The sequence below is a fragment of the Cajanus cajan genome, chromosome 3 (assembly GCF_000230855.2).
Source record: "Cajanus cajan strain Asha chromosome 3, NIPB_CcT2T_4, whole genome shotgun sequence".
In the NCBI taxonomy this organism is placed as follows: domain Eukaryota; kingdom Viridiplantae; phylum Streptophyta; class Magnoliopsida; order Fabales; family Fabaceae; genus Cajanus; species Cajanus cajan.
Genome location: NC_138519.1, coordinates 72,194,073 through 72,211,673, shown reverse-complemented (window position 1 = coordinate 72,211,673; position 17,601 = coordinate 72,194,073). Strand labels below are relative to the sequence as shown.

At 31.6% G+C, this 17,601-nt stretch overlaps 2 protein-coding genes across 4 annotated transcripts; both read right to left on the bottom strand.

Moving 5' to 3' along the window:
• LOC109814784 (protein PMR5) lies at positions 1-5,330 on the bottom strand. The gene is made up of 5 exons (XM_020379293.3): positions 4,922-5,330; positions 4,285-4,456; positions 3,628-3,806; positions 2,988-3,146; positions 1-594 (listed from the first exon to the last, which is right to left on the bottom strand). Exons 1-5 carry the CDS (start codon positions 5,263-5,265, stop codon positions 252-254), a joined length of 1,197 nt encoding a protein of 398 aa, XP_020234882.1. The 5' UTR covers positions 5,266-5,330; the 3' UTR covers positions 1-251.
• Positions 5,331-10,329: 4,999 nt separating this feature from the next.
• Positions 10,330-17,491, bottom strand: LOC109814771 (uncharacterized). Of its 3 annotated transcripts, XM_020379281.2 has the most exons (11): positions 16,899-17,491; positions 14,291-16,471; positions 14,022-14,139; positions 13,826-13,908; positions 12,850-13,094; positions 12,621-12,707; positions 12,388-12,487; positions 11,661-11,868; positions 11,471-11,543; positions 10,729-10,783; positions 10,330-10,645 (listed from the first exon to the last, which is right to left on the bottom strand). In XM_020379281.2, the coding sequence occupies exons 1-11, from the start codon at positions 16,983-16,985 to the stop codon at positions 10,502-10,504; spliced, it is 3,381 nt and encodes a 1,126-aa protein (XP_020234870.1). In that variant the 5' UTR covers positions 16,986-17,491; the 3' UTR covers positions 10,330-10,501. The 3 variants fall into 3 exon arrangements, 1 of the variants encoding a protein (XP_020234870.1); XR_014432617.1 differs by lacking the exons at positions 10,330-10,645; positions 10,729-10,783; positions 11,471-11,543 and having other exon boundaries at positions 11,837-11,868; positions 12,621-12,679; XR_014432618.1 differs by lacking the exons at positions 10,330-10,645; positions 10,729-10,783; positions 11,471-11,543; positions 11,661-11,868 and having other exon boundaries at positions 12,451-12,487; positions 12,621-12,717.
• Between the last annotated feature and the right edge of the window lie 110 nt (positions 17,492-17,601).

Below are 17,601 nucleotides of genomic sequence, written 5' to 3'. Positions count from 1 at the left end.
GAACAAAGAAAACTCTTTATGTAATTTCAAAGAATTGACCAAGTGGAGGTTTCATAATTGATAGGTTACATTTGATAAGGTAGACTTTTCTTCCTAAAAATTTTAAAACAAATAAAAAATTCTCTCATTCAATTAGCATATCTTTACATATGAAGCAGTTGCTGCTATAATGCAATAAATGCATTACCTACTAATAATAATCATAAAAACAGTGAAGATGTGTTAATTAGTTAGCTAGCAAACCACAAAATTTAGTAGAACAAAGCAGTGTAGAATAGTTGATTCCAAGTATCTGGCAATCCAGGAAGACACCAGTGGCTACAATCTGCTGAGTTGTCAGGGTTAGCTCTTTGTTGAGGATTCAAATCACCACTATAAATTGAGGGGTGTGCATCCTTCCTATATGCTGATAGCATTGTGATGTCAAGAAGATAGGCAGGGTTGCTCATTTCTCTGATTACCATATCCACAACCCTCATCTGTTCAGGGTACACACCAGGGTATGATGTTCCAGTGCTAATAATTGGGGTAGTTTCACCATAGCAATTCTTTGTAGTTAGCCCTGCTGTCACTCCAGAATTCCATTCATTTGGGCTGTATATCAATGACATCAAGTTTAACCACACTTTTTTTTTATAGGGAAATTTGTACAAAAAAGTCAAACTAGGATAATCAAACCATTAATGGATATCTTATAATATAGGTTAGGCATTGACATTCTAAGATGGGTAAAATTGTTTTACCCAAACAATGTATAACCATTAACTTTTATGTTAAACGTAACATTAGTGAAACACGGATCAATCTTTTTTCATTTGTACTACTTATTAATGCTACAAGTTTTATGGTTGCATATCCATGTTAAAATGGGACGGCTTGTGTTTAAAAATTTTGGAGACTGAGACAACTTTTTGTGCAAGGGTTGGCTAAATATAAAATGATCATTTTATTCTTTTAATTTTTTAAGCTACAAAATTGTCAATTTTATAATCAACCGGTTCTAACTCTTAAATGATATATTGATAATTGCTGTTAAAAAAGAAGATATATTGATAAATATGACTAATACTAAATATTATTACTAATTCATTCAATATAACTTTTAACATAATTTATCTCAATCAAGTTTAGGTAACTTTTTTAGTGACGATTAAAAAGATTAAACTCTTTTTGTTAGCTAATTCTTTTAATATCTAATTCCAAAACTAAACTTTCAACTTAGGCGTTATGGCCTTCGGCAATTGCTTGAAGCCTTTCATAGGAAAAAGGACAATATTAGCAATATTGGTCGAATAGTTGTGTGATTTTTGTTATTTTTATTTGGTGTACAATAAAAAAAATCTGTATTGTTAAGCACCAAAAAGTACAAATCTGATTTTTGTTATTTTGGGCCCCAAAAAGATGTGATTAAGCCCCAAAAGTACATAATCTGTATTGGGCTACAGATCAAGACCATCTTAACGGACTGGCCTATCCAATTTAAAATATAATAAAGTCTCTAGATTCTTTTTCTTTATTTTTTTCTAAAGTCTCTAGAGTGTAGATTCTTACTTTTTAAATCACTGCTTCTTAAATGGCACCATACCACAATCCCTTATTTTTTTAACTATTACTCTAAAATTTGGGCTTTGGAATTAAATTTTAAAATAAATAAAAAAAAAAGAAAATCATTTTTTAAATAAGGGTAATTTTAAAATAACAGTTAAAAAATAGAAATGACGCCATTAACTAAAAAATGTGGTGCAACACACATCCACCAAGCCCCTATCGTACACAAAATAATAGTAGTCTTTACTCTTTTGTACAAAAAGTATTTAGTATACAATTAAAATAGGATGGTGCAGGCGTTTTATTTCACCGACACAATAAAAAAAAAAAGGAAAAATTTTCAGAACATGCATCACCATGATCCTGCGTGAGGAAAACAAATGAATCGGAATATGGGATTGTGGAAGTGCCATAAAGTGCCAACTACACTACATGTGACACGAAAGCGACAAAAAGGTGCCTTTGCACAAATTTTATAGCCCCAATTTTTCATTTACTATTTTAAAAAATGTATACATAGTTTTTTCCCTTGATTATATCAATCAGAAAAATACGTTTAGTTATACATATATACTATACAAACTAAAGAAAAGTTGATTAATACTAATCACACAATGAGCAAATAACAAAAAGGCATTTTTATGAATAGTCCCTATAGTGTATACTCTTAAGCATTGTGCACAAGGTATCAATTCATTAAACCCCAAATCTTTAGCCAAGAGGGTACATTTTCTGCGGATCCAGCTCCACTAAAACGAGTAACTCAATTTTAAAGAGAAAATTAAGTAATTTACGTTGACGAGAAAATTAATAGTTGATATTATGTTCAAATTTGTGATTAATAGTACTGACTGCATTATTCAAAACTTTAGGAAAATTATTCCTTAGCTATAGAATGACTAGTCTCAAAATATGAGGCATCACTAGGCCCTAAGGTAACTATCCAATAATGCAAATGTGTCTGCTAAACTGATAGAGATAGGACAAAGGAATTTCATCCCTAATATTGGTAACTCCAGAGTCAAGCAAGACTCTACTTGTAAATCGTAAGGGTCCATGTGATAAATTTTTTCCTTAAGTAATTGTGAGCTAATTTGTAAAAAACTCTCATAATAATTTCTTCAAAAACTTATTAACTTTTACATAAGTTAGTTTAGTTTATGATGAATAATTGAATATTATTTCATTTTTACTTCCTATAAGTACTTATGGATGGATAAATTTGTCTAAAACCGACCCTAAATTATAAATAGTAATGGATTAAAAGAAAAGTGGTTCCCAACCATTAACTCTCAGGTGGAGGCAAATTTATATGTTATCGATGTATTGTTATTCCAATCGAACAAACACAATGATGAAGAGAGTAGACATACCACACTATGTTACAGACTTATAGTACAATAATGTAAGAGAGAGAAAGAGAGAGTGAGAGTTCATACTTGGTATGTGAAGGAGAAATTCCAAGGAAGAACACTTTGGTTCTGCTTCTGTCAATATTGGTGTCCACCCAGTTAGCCCATGTTCTCATACCCCTTTCCAAAGCTGCTAAACGATCCATGTCTGGGTAGTATTTGCCTCCTAATTCTATATAATCCCACCTGCACTTAATATCCCAAATACCAAATTACTTCAAAGTTTACAATACAGAGGAAAAAAGAGAAAAGTGAAGTTATTCATCTTTTGGAGGGGATATTTAATATTTAGGTAAATTGTGTTTTAGGTAGGTCAAATTTAGTTTTACTTCCTATATCTTAAAAAGAGAAAATTGACTATTCACCGAGTTGTATATTGTTATTTGATCACAAATGACTATATATGGTAAAATTGTTATCATAAATTACCAATAATAATTTTTAATTATTAAAAATAATAGTACATGATCATTAAACTTTTTAAAAATGGTGGATTTCTTCATATCTATCTCTCTATATGTCATTTTGACTTGATGATGACGAAATCCACTACATTTTCAAAAATACAAGAACCAAAATCACCATTTTAACCAAATCTTAAGGAACTTAAACATTTTTATCCTTAATATACTTTATTTGTTATAAAAGGAAAGAGAGAGCTTCCTACCCTTGAAGGGACCCTATATGCTCCCACCAATGTCCAGTGTTAAAAGAAAGCACATCAGCACTCTTCCATACTTCACCATTCCCATCGACCTCCTCCAGCCTCAGAATCCTCTTCCCTTGGACCACATCAATTTCCATCAAATAGGGAGCCCTGTAAAATGAAATGGTCACACCGTAGTCCTGCACACACCATGCCAAAACCCAGTCAGCTCAGGACCCTCTTTTCTTGGCAGCTGTAAAATGCTGTTTTCACACAAATCTACTTTATGAAAATAAAAGCATGAACATAATTTAGTGTTCCAGTTTGCATCAACTAGCCCATGCAAATAATGGCTTAATAGTACATTTGGGTCCCTATCACAGCAACTTTTTGAACAGATACTTTGTCCCACATTGAAAATATCCTGAACCTACTCCCCTGATTTTCAATGAACCCTAACAAAGACACAAAACTGTTCTGCTGCTGCAAAACCATAGCGCTTACTTTCCCTTTCCTTGTGAATCAAAAATTGCCAGGAAATAATAGGGGGTAAATAATTGATATCGTCATGGCCTAAATCTAAAATCTCAATGGAAAATTAAAAATTTGTTTAAATGTCAAGTGAGTGAACATTATGGTTATGATTTCTCAGAAGAAATTAAAAGCGTTCACACTGACCAAGAATCTGAAGTTTGTGAGAGGCTCTCCTCTGACCAATTGTGTTTGTGTCTGAGGAACTGCAGCAGATATCATACAAATCAGTGACTGCCATTGGTTGCGCCCAAGTGAGTCACCCACAAACATCACAGTTTTTCCTTTCATTTGCAGCAGAAACTCCTCCCCGTTGAACCTACCAAGAACATGCTACAAAACCATTTAGAAGCATAGATAGAAATACAGAATAGTAGGTTCTATTTCATTCTCTTTAAAAAAAAAAAAAACTATTTTCTAAAACAATTTCACACTACTCAAAAATCAATTACTCATCCAAAATAAATGTTTTAAAGTCAAAATGACATAAACATCATAGAGATGTTTTCTACTTTTCTCAATGTGTCTTACATCATCCTCCATCAGATGTCTGAACCAACCTTGTTTAGTAACATTGCAAAAAACCAAGAAAACAGTTTTTTTTTTTTTTTTTTTAAGGATAGAAATCAATCACATCTTAACACCCCATTTTGTGAAGAAAAATGCCCTGTAGAGTAAATGACAAAAATGGCAACTTTGTGACACAAGTGTTTGTTTTGAGCTTGTAAATGACAAAAATGCAGACTTTATGAGAAAATTCATACTTTGAAGCATTTAGGGGTACCTTGGGAGCTCACAGTTGAGGGGCCTCCATCTGTATCTGAGGTAATCAGAATCTGGGCGTCCAAACATTTTGCAGTTGAACTGTGGATCTATGATGGGGCAGTTAGAGGATTGATAAAGAGGGTAAGAGTCATCCTGAACCCAGGTTCCAGCAAACAATGCACAGTTAGTTTGGTTGGCATGGATCATGGGTTTCTGCTGGTGGAGGAAGTTGTGGTGGTGTCTTAGGCTTAGTAGAAGGGCACAAGAGGCTGTGTGGTGTTGGAGGGAAAGAATGAAAAGAAGAGGAAATAGGTATGTTAAGGTGGAGGTGGAAGTGGGAGGTTGGGGAAGAACAAGTGCCATTAGAGAAAGAGAGAAAAGGTTGAAGACAAAAAGGGAGAGGGAAGAAGGATGTTTGGACTGTTTTGAAAAAATCTGAATATATAAAGGATGGGGTTTTTGGGCTGTCTCAAAAAAACTATTACAATAATGACAAGGGTTTTTGTTTCGCTGTCTGCATGTGAACACAAGGTTATGTTATGGAGGGCACATTTATTATAATAATAATAATAATAATAATAATTATTATTATTATTAATTATTAAAAATTTAGAACTAAAAAAAGTTAGCACCTGTTTCTCTTTTTTTTTTTATTTAAATAAATTAAAAAGTACACAAATCATGAAATGAATAGTTATAGGAGCAGTTATTTAAACAGGATAAAAAAAAATTAAAAAAAAATTGAAAGAAAAAAATAATTTAAATTTATTAGCAAAATAAAAGAGAGTAAAATGATTTATATAAAATTGGAGACAAAACACTTAATGAAAGAAGTATCCTTTTATATAATTAAGATGATATAGATTAATTTACATAATATTTTAAAATTAATAACTAAAAATGAATTTATGTTTCCATACTTGACTTTAGATTTTCATTTTATTTTAAGGATAAAACTTAAGTTGTATTATAATAATTATTCTCTTTTCAAAATTAATATTTTAATTCAATAATGCATATTAATATTTAATAAAAAGTATGATATATATTATTGAAATAAAATTCTAATTCAATTGAAAAATGATATTAACAATATTTACAATAATGTGTGTAAGTTTTATTCTTGTTATATAAAAAAAATAATAGTGAAAAGTTATGTACGTTTTGATACATATATTTGAGATTTAGACGTGTTTAAGAGCATGTAATTTGTTCTATTATACAATCTTTATATTTTTTATGTTTTGTATGGTTATATATTGTACTTTATATCGAGTGTAATTTAATTAAAAATTTGTTTTCCTCTTAAAAAAATTAATTGTGAAATAATAGTACAATATAAATCTTTTTATCCATCAAAATGAGTATTTTAAAAAAATCAATTCGTAATTAATTTCAAACTTATAATAAATTATTTGACATGAAACTAATTGCATGAACATTTATCTAAATTTATTTTAACAATAATGATTCAATATAAAATCTAACATGCTCTAAAATATATGGTTAAAGGGAGATTAAAAATAAGTGATTGGACTCGGTGTGAATAAGTAATTCTAATTCAGTTTTATCATATTAACTTTTTTAAAATTTTATTTTTATTATTACATATATAAACTAGTTTTAACTTATAAATAAATTTATTTTAAATTTTATTCTTGTTTTTTTCTTTAAAGTATTTTTAAAAAATTTATCCAAACATACGTTGATAATTTTAGTACATATTTATATTTTAACTCATTTGCTCACTTGAGAATATTTTGAACATAAAATATAAATATCGGCTTTACTCATATTTTATCTCAATAAATTATAATTAAAACAAGCAAGTAAAATTTGAATTGTATGATTTTCATCCAATTCATTGCTAGGTGTATGTGCAATACATGCAATGCGGATCTGATATTTGGGTGGCTGAACTTGGACCTCCAAACATGAAACTATGAATAAAATTATGAAAGATTATTCATTCTCCCAAGCATGGGAAGAAAGAGAGAGCAAGTGTTTTGCATCTATAGTCACAAACAATGAATAATCTTTCTCTATACACAAAATAAATATTATCTTTTTGAGATGGACTATTTTATAATTAAAATTAATATTGGAATCCTAAACAACTTATCTCTGTATGTTGTAATATGAACAAGATTTAGTAGCTGTAGCTGTAGCTGTAGTTTTATTTTTATTTTATTTTTTTCAAAAAAAGTCACTTACTTTTCATGTCAGATGTAAGAAGATTCTTTGATGAGAAAACTTGAGTCATGTAAAGGCCAAATGGGATTGGGGTGGGTCCTACAAAGTTGTAATTGGAGGTTTTCTTGAGGGCCAGGGCAAGGTGAGATAGAAAAGAGAAGAGGGTGCATCAACTACAACTTGTGTTTATTGCATACTATTATTGAACCTGGTTATTCATTAATATATCATCTATATTTTTTTAATATTATTTTATTGATTATTAATAATTAATAATTTAAATTATATTTTTATTCTTTGATAAAATTTCTGTAATTTTGTTTTCCTATTTTTTAATTTTTTAATTTAAAAAATTGTAAATTTGATCCAACCATTCAATATTAATTACCACACCAACTTAATATTATATAATAATTAATATTATAATTTTAGTATTGATGGATAAATATTTAACAGTTAAATTAAAAATTAAAAATTAGAAGTGTGAATTGAAAATGACAATATATATATATATAGAAGGAAATATATATATATATATATATATATATATATATATAATATAGAAAGAAAAAGAAAGATAAAACTGAATTATTCAAACTCGTGAGAAATTAAACATATTTTGTAAAAACAGTATTGGAGTTCATATCGATATGTAAAAACATATTAAGTAATATATTCATCCATCAAATTTATAAATTTTTAAAAAATTTGAAAATTAATTAATAATTTTTTTATTAATTTAAATTAATAAATAATTATAAAAATATTTTATACGTTGAATTGAATTAATGAAACGAAATATCAAATAATTTTTAATTTTTTTTTAAATTTACAAACTTGATTTATACATTAAAACTTTAAATTTAATGATTAGATCATTAAAATTTGATATAAAACATAAATTATTGAATAAAATAAGTTTAAATAAACTTACTCTTAAAATAAATAAATCTCTCTTGATATATATATAAATGACATTTAATATAAAAATTTACAATAACTCACGTACATTAGTTAAGTAAGTTAGATCTCTTAGTTAATGGGAGAAATGTTAAGAAAAAAATTAAAATAGTAATATAATAGGCACAATAACGAATTCAAAAATTGACATACAAAATTTTAATGTAATTTTTTTTAATAAACCAAAAGCCCTTTCTAAAAACTAGCAAAGAGAAAAGATTAATTCTCCAAAATTAGCTCAAGCAATCAGACACTAAATGTATTCTAATTAAATTCTAGTTTATAACCACTGAATAATCTTAGATGAACAAAGAGTGTCACCTCAAGTAAAACCTTAGAAGTAAAGTCACCAAAGGTAACATAGGTGGGTAAGAGGGTGGGGATTTGTGGATGCTTCCCTTCCCAAATAGAACTTGGTGGCATTGTGTTTGTAGGGTTAGTATCTCTATTGTGTAAGAATCCTAACTTGTATTTGGAAAAGGAGTCATGAGAAGAATATTTGCTAATATATGAGAGCATGTATAAGCCAAAAAAGTTGGTTTGCCCCTTTCTGAGAAAGAAGAACCTTTTTCCCCTTCCCATGAAAGAACACAATTTTGATAAAGCATATGTTCTTTGCTTTTCTTACCTTATATTCACATAACTATAATATATAGATCATTATGGTCTTCTGGCTGAAAATTTAAGGGGATATCCGTTGTGTTTGGATTGGTAATGGATTCAACTCGATGAGATTTTTGAAAGCAACATACATAAAATCATTATCAGATCATTATAAAAAGCAATTACTTGTTCATTCTAAACATTACGATAAATTCAAATGACTATCGGTCTAAACACACTAAATTATAATTATCATTGTAATTTAAGATCTTATATTAACTGCAATGAATAATTTTCAAAAAAAAAATGAACAAAAATTAATTAACATATATAAAAATTATAACTACAAACAATGTTTTATTGAGGCGAATTAACTTAAAGCCAATTGCTCAAGTTCCTCGGTATAATTTTTTTAATCTTTCGATCTAGTTATTACCATGCATTACACGGGTTATTCAATACATATTTAAGATTGGGTAATTGTTTACGTTATCAAAAAAATATTTCCATTATATTTAAATTAATTTCTTTTTTTAAAATATTGCATAGTTAAAATATTTGAAAAATAATATATAGTTACTCAAAGACTCGCAATATCGCATGGTCACTTTGAAAAATAATATATAGTTGCTTAAGACTCACAATATCATACTGACACTTGGAGTACATGATTAATCGTCTACTAACAAATGTTTTAGAATAACTTTTTATATTTGAGGGAAAAATTGCTCTGAATAATTGTTAATAAAGACATTTTGATTAAAATTTTATATCACCATGTTAATGGTAACAAAGCAATTAATAAGTTAAAACATCATAAAAAAAAATCAACTCATTTAACATCAGCATTAAGACTAAAAATAAGTTGAGTTGAGTTAATTTTGGTTCAAAATTATTTAAAAGTCCAAACACCTTCTCATCAATTTTATTATACTTAGAAGCATTTGCATTCCTTATAAATAGAGCATTTGTGGCTCTTTCTTGAAAGTAATAAAAGTGACTTCACTTGAAGATAATGATGATGACCTTTTAAATCTTGCAGTAACTTGGATGTCATCTTCATCTTCTTGCATGGAGTCCATGTATACTTAATTTTCAAAAAAAGAAAAAATCACTCATAAGCTACCTTCATTTCTAATTTTATGTATCTCTAATAAGGGTTATGGTGATCGAGTCTAACAAGTGGAATATGGTGAATCATTATTATAAACTATCATATTTATCTCATACAATCTTATTATATATCCTCTTTACATTATTATTATTTTCTCTTTTCTTTCTTTATTTTCTCCCTCCTCCGTTCTCATGCCGTAATATTTTCTTCCAAGATTTATTCACCTTTGCCCATACGACACTTGGTGCAGGAATAAGAAGATGGGGATTATAGCGAAGTGTATATGCATTGGAGAATCCTAAATAATTGAACAGAAAATAACAATTTGAAAACCCACAATGATATATTTTAGTAAAGTTGAGCAGCAACTACTATTCCAAGCATTCGATGCAGGGGAGGAACATTACATTACAATATAAACATGCTCCACCTCTCCTTGGAAGCAAGGCCCAAAGTAAACTTTCGTGTCCACAACCTTGTCACGTGCATCAACGCTCCACTTTGTCTTGGTCCGTTAATCAATATTAATATGAACATAACAAAATAAATCAGTTAAGTGACCTCACTCAAATTTATCATTTCTATTTTACAAAAACAGATGAAGACAAAAGTATAATTGAACAAGGTTGTAACAAAAGTAGTCTTTGTACAAAAAATTATCAAGTTAAGTGATTCATGCTTTGCACAAAAATTCTACTTCTCATGTCGTGTGTTCAGAAGAAGAATGAATCATCTTGATTCCTCTTCACATGTCTTCTTCCTTTTCCTTCGTGTATAGAAGAACTTGTACGGGTCAACTTGTTTATCAACAGAGCCCTGTGATCTGCTTGTTTCATTCTGGCACTCTTGATTCCCAGAACTCGGTTGCTCCACCTAAGAAAAAATTAATTATTAACGTCTTAACTGAAACAAGAAACAAAGCGTAACTCATTAAAACAGTTGGAAAAAGAAAGTACCACAGTGATCGGGTCAATAGCACCAATAGCATGGCCATTGTCGCATGCACAGGATCTGGACAAAAAAAAAAAATACGTCATCACTTCTCAACATAAAATCTCTGCAGTTTTGATGAGGTAAAAGTATCCACAGTATTTTACTATGAGATTGATTAAGCATGACTCTTGTATGACGAGAATAGAAATCTATTTTGAATTCTTTTTTTTTTTTTTTTTCCAAATGATGCATCATTCATTAACTGGTCTCACCCGCCATTTAATAAGTTTATTATTTAGTAGCAGCATACATACATACTACATAGAATCCCCAAGACATCCACTGAGACATCAAGACATTAATCACATCACCAAAACCCAGTTTAATTATTAATAAATGGTTTAACATGTGAATCACATACCTCCAAGTAGATCAACATGAACATTAATACAGACAAAATAATCTTTACAAAGGAACGACCAGAAAGATGAACTTAATTTGATAGCAATTGAACTTCCTAATTTCAATAATATTCTATAAAAATTAGTAAGTGTTACAAGTGTAGAAGTGTGACTCCTGGTGTCAATATATATATATATATATATATATATATATATATATATATATATATATATATATATATATATATATATATATATACATATACAGAGAGAGAGAGAGAGAGAGAGAGAGAGAGCATTTAATTTCATTATATTTTTGTTTCCTCATATGATTGGGATTAAATAGACAGAAGTTAGACTTTACTCTATTTGTTGATCCACTATCCTTCCTTCATCAATCTCTTCTACTTGGTATACATCACATTTTGGTTGTGATTCTGCAAATGAAAACATTAAAGTTATAATCCTCTTTGTGTGGCACAAACTTAAATAATTGTCTCTTCCTTGACAATTTACAAAAACAAATAGAAATAATTATAAAAATAATTACGGACCTATTAACAAAACTAAATCTCGAGGTGGAATATTTGTCAACAGCTTCTGGCACATGATGGTACCCTGAAAATCTAGGAAAGTATAGTCCAGAAATTGAGATCTCTCAAAATTAGTCATCTTTGCGAAGCCAAAAGAGCCCGTCCATGTTTCTAGCACACTAGGAACAGCAGGCAAAACAAGCCTCTCCACACCTAATTGTGTGAGCTTCTGAAGAAAGAAAAGTAACAAGTTAGAAAGTAATAACTTCAAAAATGACTTTAACAATAGGACTTTATCTTAAGAAAAAAGTAAGATACCAAATTTAACAAATCAACAACCTAGGATATTTACTATTGTGAAACAAAATAGTCATCATAGGAATTGATCTAAATATAGAAAAACAAAATGTACTAATACAAATTCCAATTTGAAGAATGATCAAGACATTAAGGTTGGTTGGAGAGAACAAAACGTGCATATAAGTTATGTATGATTGGAGAATATCTTTTGAACTCAGGCAAATTACTCCACTCCATATGCCTTACCATAATTTATGAGTTATTGCCCAAAAGTACATATATTAGAAAGGTGAGAAGCTCGCGTCTACAGTGCAGCTATCATATACCATTTATAGGGGTGCCTGCCGAGCAGTTATAGTGGTATACTATACTAATTATTGGCAAAAAGAAGGCTTACAACTAAGGTAAAAGAGAATAAAAAAGGACAAATGTGTGTTTTGTGGATTACCTTTTCAAGCTCATTTATTAAGATATGGCACATTCCATGTCGACGATATTGTAATCTGGTACCAACAAGAGGTACTTCTGCTACCTTCTTCCCATAGACCCTAACAAATTGACATAGCAAATGAAATATGACCATCCGCAACATGACAAAACATAAAAAACAACTCAAATAGAACATGTATTCATACAATCAAGCAAAGCCTAATACTTGATAGTAAAAGATCCTATACTCACCTAACAGTTGCAACACTGATCAGTTCTTCATTTCTCTCAAGTAGCACAGTATAGAAACCCTGGAAATTTAATCGGTTTAGCTCTGACCTGAAATGTTCTGAAGCACAGATATCATGATTATGGACAAAGTAAATAAGGTAGATGTAAACAAATCCATTAGTATATAACAAATACAACAAGCAACAATAGAACATTAATGATCATATCTTGAAGGATAAAAATTTCTGACCATTTGCTGAATATAACATCTTCCACGAGATCTCTGCTAGTCAAAGATTCCTTTAGGGGCTTAAAACACTCGTGCATCACCGAAAGAGCCAGATTGAGTTTGCTGTAACTTTCTGCCAATAAGTCACTTTTAATGCTACCAATGTCACAATGATCAGGGTCGATGAACTTCACCAAGGTCCAAGTTAGCTTGTCCGCACCCACTGAAATTGGTTTTCCTAATAATTTATGAAGGCCCTCATATATCTGCAAAAAATAGAAACCAAAATGTAAAGTAGAACCACTGTACTAAAAGACCCTCACTCAATTAAGACACTCAACCCAAAAATGTTTCTGTTGCACAAAACATATATCTTATCTGTTTGTCAAGTCATAACATGTAAAATCACCAAAATCAAACATCACTAATTCTATGAAATCTCATGAGTAACTATTGACCAAAATCACATTAAATATAATTCTGTTTCAATAAACAGATGTTAAAAATATAAAATAATGATTCCAACGAGTGTAAGAAGAATAAATGTGCACCTGGCTTGGCTTTTTAAGCAGAAATTTAAAAAAGAGAAGAAAAAAAAAACCTTAAACAAAAGAGCATCTATTGATGCTACATGATTCTCAAGCTAAGATGGAAATGATAATGTTGTTCCTATTCACAGCCAACAGCCACAGCCAATGAAAACCAAATATTATCTCTGCTGTTTGCACTCATCCAATCTTTTAAATTAAAAATAGAAAATGGCGGGCTCAGCCTCATAATGCAAATAAGCCAACCCCGTAGCCATGCCTAGAGCAATCTGCTGATTGATTGACCAACTAAGTTTCACCCCATTAGAACCAAACAAATGATCATGGAGACTCCTATTTTTCATCAAATCACAAACAAAAAGCTTGAAGGCAAACAAATAGGAATAATATTTTTTTCATGCAGATTATGGCTAAAAAAAGAAGAAATAAAGGAGTTGGATGCAATGTACCTTTTCACAGTCTTTTCCACAGAAACAGTTTCCGCGATATCCCGATATATCTACAGCTCCATCTTTCAGGCACCAAACATGATCTACACGAGTTTGACAAAGATGACACCAGATTTACATATGCAGACAAATACACACTCAAGATGTTCAGGCATGGATGAAATATTAAAGTAAAGATATAGGGTAGCTTACTTACATCTATGTTCACACTGAATGCAAGTTAGGGAATGTCCAACCTCATCTCCATCAATTTTACTTTGGCCACAAATCCCGCAGCGACAAGATGGACAAAACCAGTCACCATCAGGTATTTCCTATAAAGAAGGGGAAAAAAAAGCTGAAGGAACCAACTCAGATCCAAGACCAATTATTGGTATCAATGTACCCAATTTAAGTCATATAATAAGTAAACAAACAAGATAGCACCAAATACAGCATGATTGAGAAAGAAAATGGTTAATATACCTCCAAACCGAGACACGTCTTATGAAAAGAAGATGGACATTTATCACATAAAATAAGTTCACCGCCATAGTGGCAAACAGAACAAATGTAGTCATTCTCAGCTATAGACAATTCACTGAGGGACTTTCCGCTAGTTTCCCTTGTGTTATGATCTTGCATCATTTCTATCTGGCAATCCAAGAGTGATCTACCATCTTCCAAAAAGATACTAGCAGAGGGTCTGCAGGTACTACTGCCACCAACATGATTTTCAAAGCCAACAAAACTGAATATCTTCATGCAACAATTACACTTAATTCCATCACGAGTTATTTTACCTTCACCCAATGTACGGACTGCACGATACCTGCCTTTTTCCTTATAGTAAACCTTCGACCTTGGTAAGATGAGGTTGCTGTCTATCAACCAAGACAGAACATTTATAGGTTTTTGCTGTAAAAAAGAAGGGGCAGGCACCTTTTGCACCCTCTTCTTTGATCTTAGCACCCATAGAGGCAATCCATTGCTTTGGCAGTTAGGTATGTTGGCCTTTGAATCCCTCAAGCTTTTCCGCTTACGAATTGCACTTGATCTACTAGCAGCAGCACCATCCATAGCCTGCAACTCAGCGTCTTTTGGAAGCAACTGGGGTAGCTGATCAACATTTTCCTCATTCATGCCTGAGACATTTAAAGGTTGATTGCCAGACATAGCCCATTTAGGAGTATTTTTTGTGATACAAAATCGGCATGCTGCATGGAGTGTTGGGAATTTCTGATTTTGTGGAGACATGTATATTATTCCCCTTTTCTTATTATTTGGAGGTGGATAGTCAAAAACCCATCCTTCTGCTAACAGATGCTTCTTTGCTTTCGGTATCCATTTTTTTTTATCAACCCGATTCTTATTGGATATATGGGCAGAATAATATTGCAAAACAGCTTGAGGACAAAACTCAGGTTCATCTTCAACTCCATCTTCAACAGGAGAAAATGGCACAGTTGAAATATTTTCTGATGGATTAAGAGGCACCTCTAAAAGATGACAGTCAACTGCAGGATGCTGCATTATACTCTGATCATTTTGGAACTGCAAGGAGTTAGGGTTGTTTTTCATAACCTTACAAACTTCAAGGAGTGAAAGGTAACGTTTATGGCCTGGTTTATCATGATACCTATAGCGTTTAACGCCAAGTTTATTTGTCCACTCAATTTTCCATCCAAGATACACAAGATGTTTTTGCAATCGTTCCATCCAAAATGCCTTAGTTGCACGTTTGGAAGCCAGTGGATATTCAATGACAGCATCGGGGCAGAATTCAACTTCAGAGAACTTCACAGGTATCCAACAGTCGGAAGTTGTCATTTCTTCAAAACAGTTAGCACCTGAAACCACTTCACAAGCACCACCATTGGGGCCAATTTCTTTTAGAAACTCAGGTAAGATCTCTTTGACATGAGTTTCCTTATCAGGCAAGGTCGTATTTAAGTCAACACCAGCCACAGCTTCAGCAGATTCCGGCTCTTGTGCTTCATTTAATAAACTCCCTGGAAGGTTTAAGGCTGAGATAACTTCTTTTACCATCACAGATAAGTAGTCATTAACTACCTCCACCACCATTTTTCTCCACAAGTACTCCACATTACATGTCCACTCTCTAATCATCTCAAATTCCCTCTTTATGCGCACATCATACCAAATTTGCTTAGCTGAAACTGCAACAAACAATTTCCCCTTCTGCTCCTCAACCAATTCAAGAAACACCCACTTCCCTCGCCGCCCCCACTCCTCTGTAACTTCATCCCAGTCCTGAGTAATCCGCATCTGATGCATTTCAGCTTGTATTTCATCACCCAAATCAGGGAAAAACACATTCCTCTTCGTCATTCCATTATAGTGGTCAAATATAACACCTTCCCACCAAGCTTCCTCATGGTTGACATCAACACAAAGACCAAACCTAAGGTCCGCTTTCTGAAAATCAACCAATGGAGGCACCGGCCTAATGATCCCACGCTCGTAGAAGTTTGCCTTTTCAACATCACCATCCAAAGCTTTTGAAACACTCACTACCTCCTCAAGATAATCCACCCCATTATCATCCAAAACACTATCATATATGACGCGGCGCTTCAACTTCTCGCATTGGAGAACTGTCGCAGGGTGCCATGATCCCTCAAAACCCACCTCTAAACTCCTCACCTGCAAAATTTCAAAAAAAGAAAAAAATCACTCACGCATGATCACTACTACTAAAGCAAGTGTGATCATTATGAAAAAACAACGAACATTGCAAACCAAAAACGACACCGAATTACGTTAGCAGAAAACAAACAAAGCCACAAATCAAAACACTCTGCATGAACTAGCGAACAGTGACAATGTAGGGCACATCGATGATCAAACCGCGAAAAAGGGAATGCAATAAGGAAAGCGACAGTGCACTAGGTAATATACCTAAAAAACCTCAAACAACATAGTAGTAACCGATCATGAAAAAGTAACCAACCAAAACCAAAAATAGAAAACACATGCACATACATAGAAAAGCAATAAAAATCATCATGCAGCAATAGGGCATCCAAAAAAATGATTCTTTTTGACGTGATGATAAAAGAATCGACATTACCTCCACTTTTTGACCGGCATTAAGCTTCCTTGAAAAGCCCTTTTTACGTTTCTTGGTCTGAGAATTATCGAAACCCTCCGCCTCCATTGGAGAGAAAAGTTGAGAGACGACACTTTATGAGTTTCTTTATTTGGTTTTCCGGTGGGTGAGGTTTTGGAATGAATATTATTATAATTTATGAGTGGAAAAATAGAGCAGAGAGGGTTTTGAAAAAAGTGGGACGAAATTCAAAGGACGACCACGCTTATTTGAGGGAAACCAAACATGACCAGAACGAATCTTGGTGCCCAAGTAAGGGCTTCACTCACTCACTCACCCACATTGCTAAGTCAATATGTCAACGTCACCAACTTTATGCTCTCTTTGTTTATTATTATTTTTTTAATAAAATAAACAGTTCTTTTATACTCACGATTTATTGGGCTAAATTTAATCATATTAATGTTATTGTAAGCAGTCGTTAATTTGAATGATTTTTGCATACGTTGAACATGAGATTCTTGCTAAATAGTTTTTTGCTACCCTAAATTCTCAAACCTCTTTTAACTTCTGCCCCTTATAAAACACTACTATAATATAATAATCTTGCTTTCATGTTAAAAACTTAAAATAACTAGTAATATGATTATATTATATTATATATATATATATAATATAATATAATATAATATGAAACCACTCAAGTGAATATGAGAGTAATTAA

What these genes read in the sequence shown, in the direction of transcription:
- LOC109814784 (XM_020379293.3), bottom strand. Translation starts at nt 5,265, where the DNA reads ATGGCACTTGTTCTTCCCCAACCTCCCACTTCCACCTCCACCTTAACA. An exon ending in TCACAAACTTCAGATTCTTG is followed by an intron (nt 3,807 to 4,284) that starts GTCAGTGTGAAC and finishes TGGTGTGTGCAG; the next exon opens with GACTACGGTGTGACCATTTC. An exon ending in CATATAGGGTCCCTTCAAGG is followed by an intron (nt 3,147 to 3,627) that starts GTAGGAAGCTCT and finishes TATTAAGTGCAG; the next exon opens with GTGGGATTATATAGAATTAG.
- LOC109814771 (XM_020379281.2), bottom strand. Translation starts at nt 16,985, where the DNA reads ATGGAGGCGGAGGGTTTCGATAATTCTCAGACCAAGAAACGTAAAAAG. An exon ending in TAATAAATGAGCTTGAAAAG is followed by an intron (nt 11,869 to 12,387) that starts GTAATCCACAAA and finishes TTCTTTCTTCAG; the next exon opens with AAGCTCACACAATTAGGTGT. An exon ending in AGATTTAGTTTTGTTAATAG is followed by an intron (nt 11,544 to 11,660) that starts GTCCGTAATTAT and finishes TTTCATTTGCAG; the next exon opens with AATCACAACCAAAATGTGAT.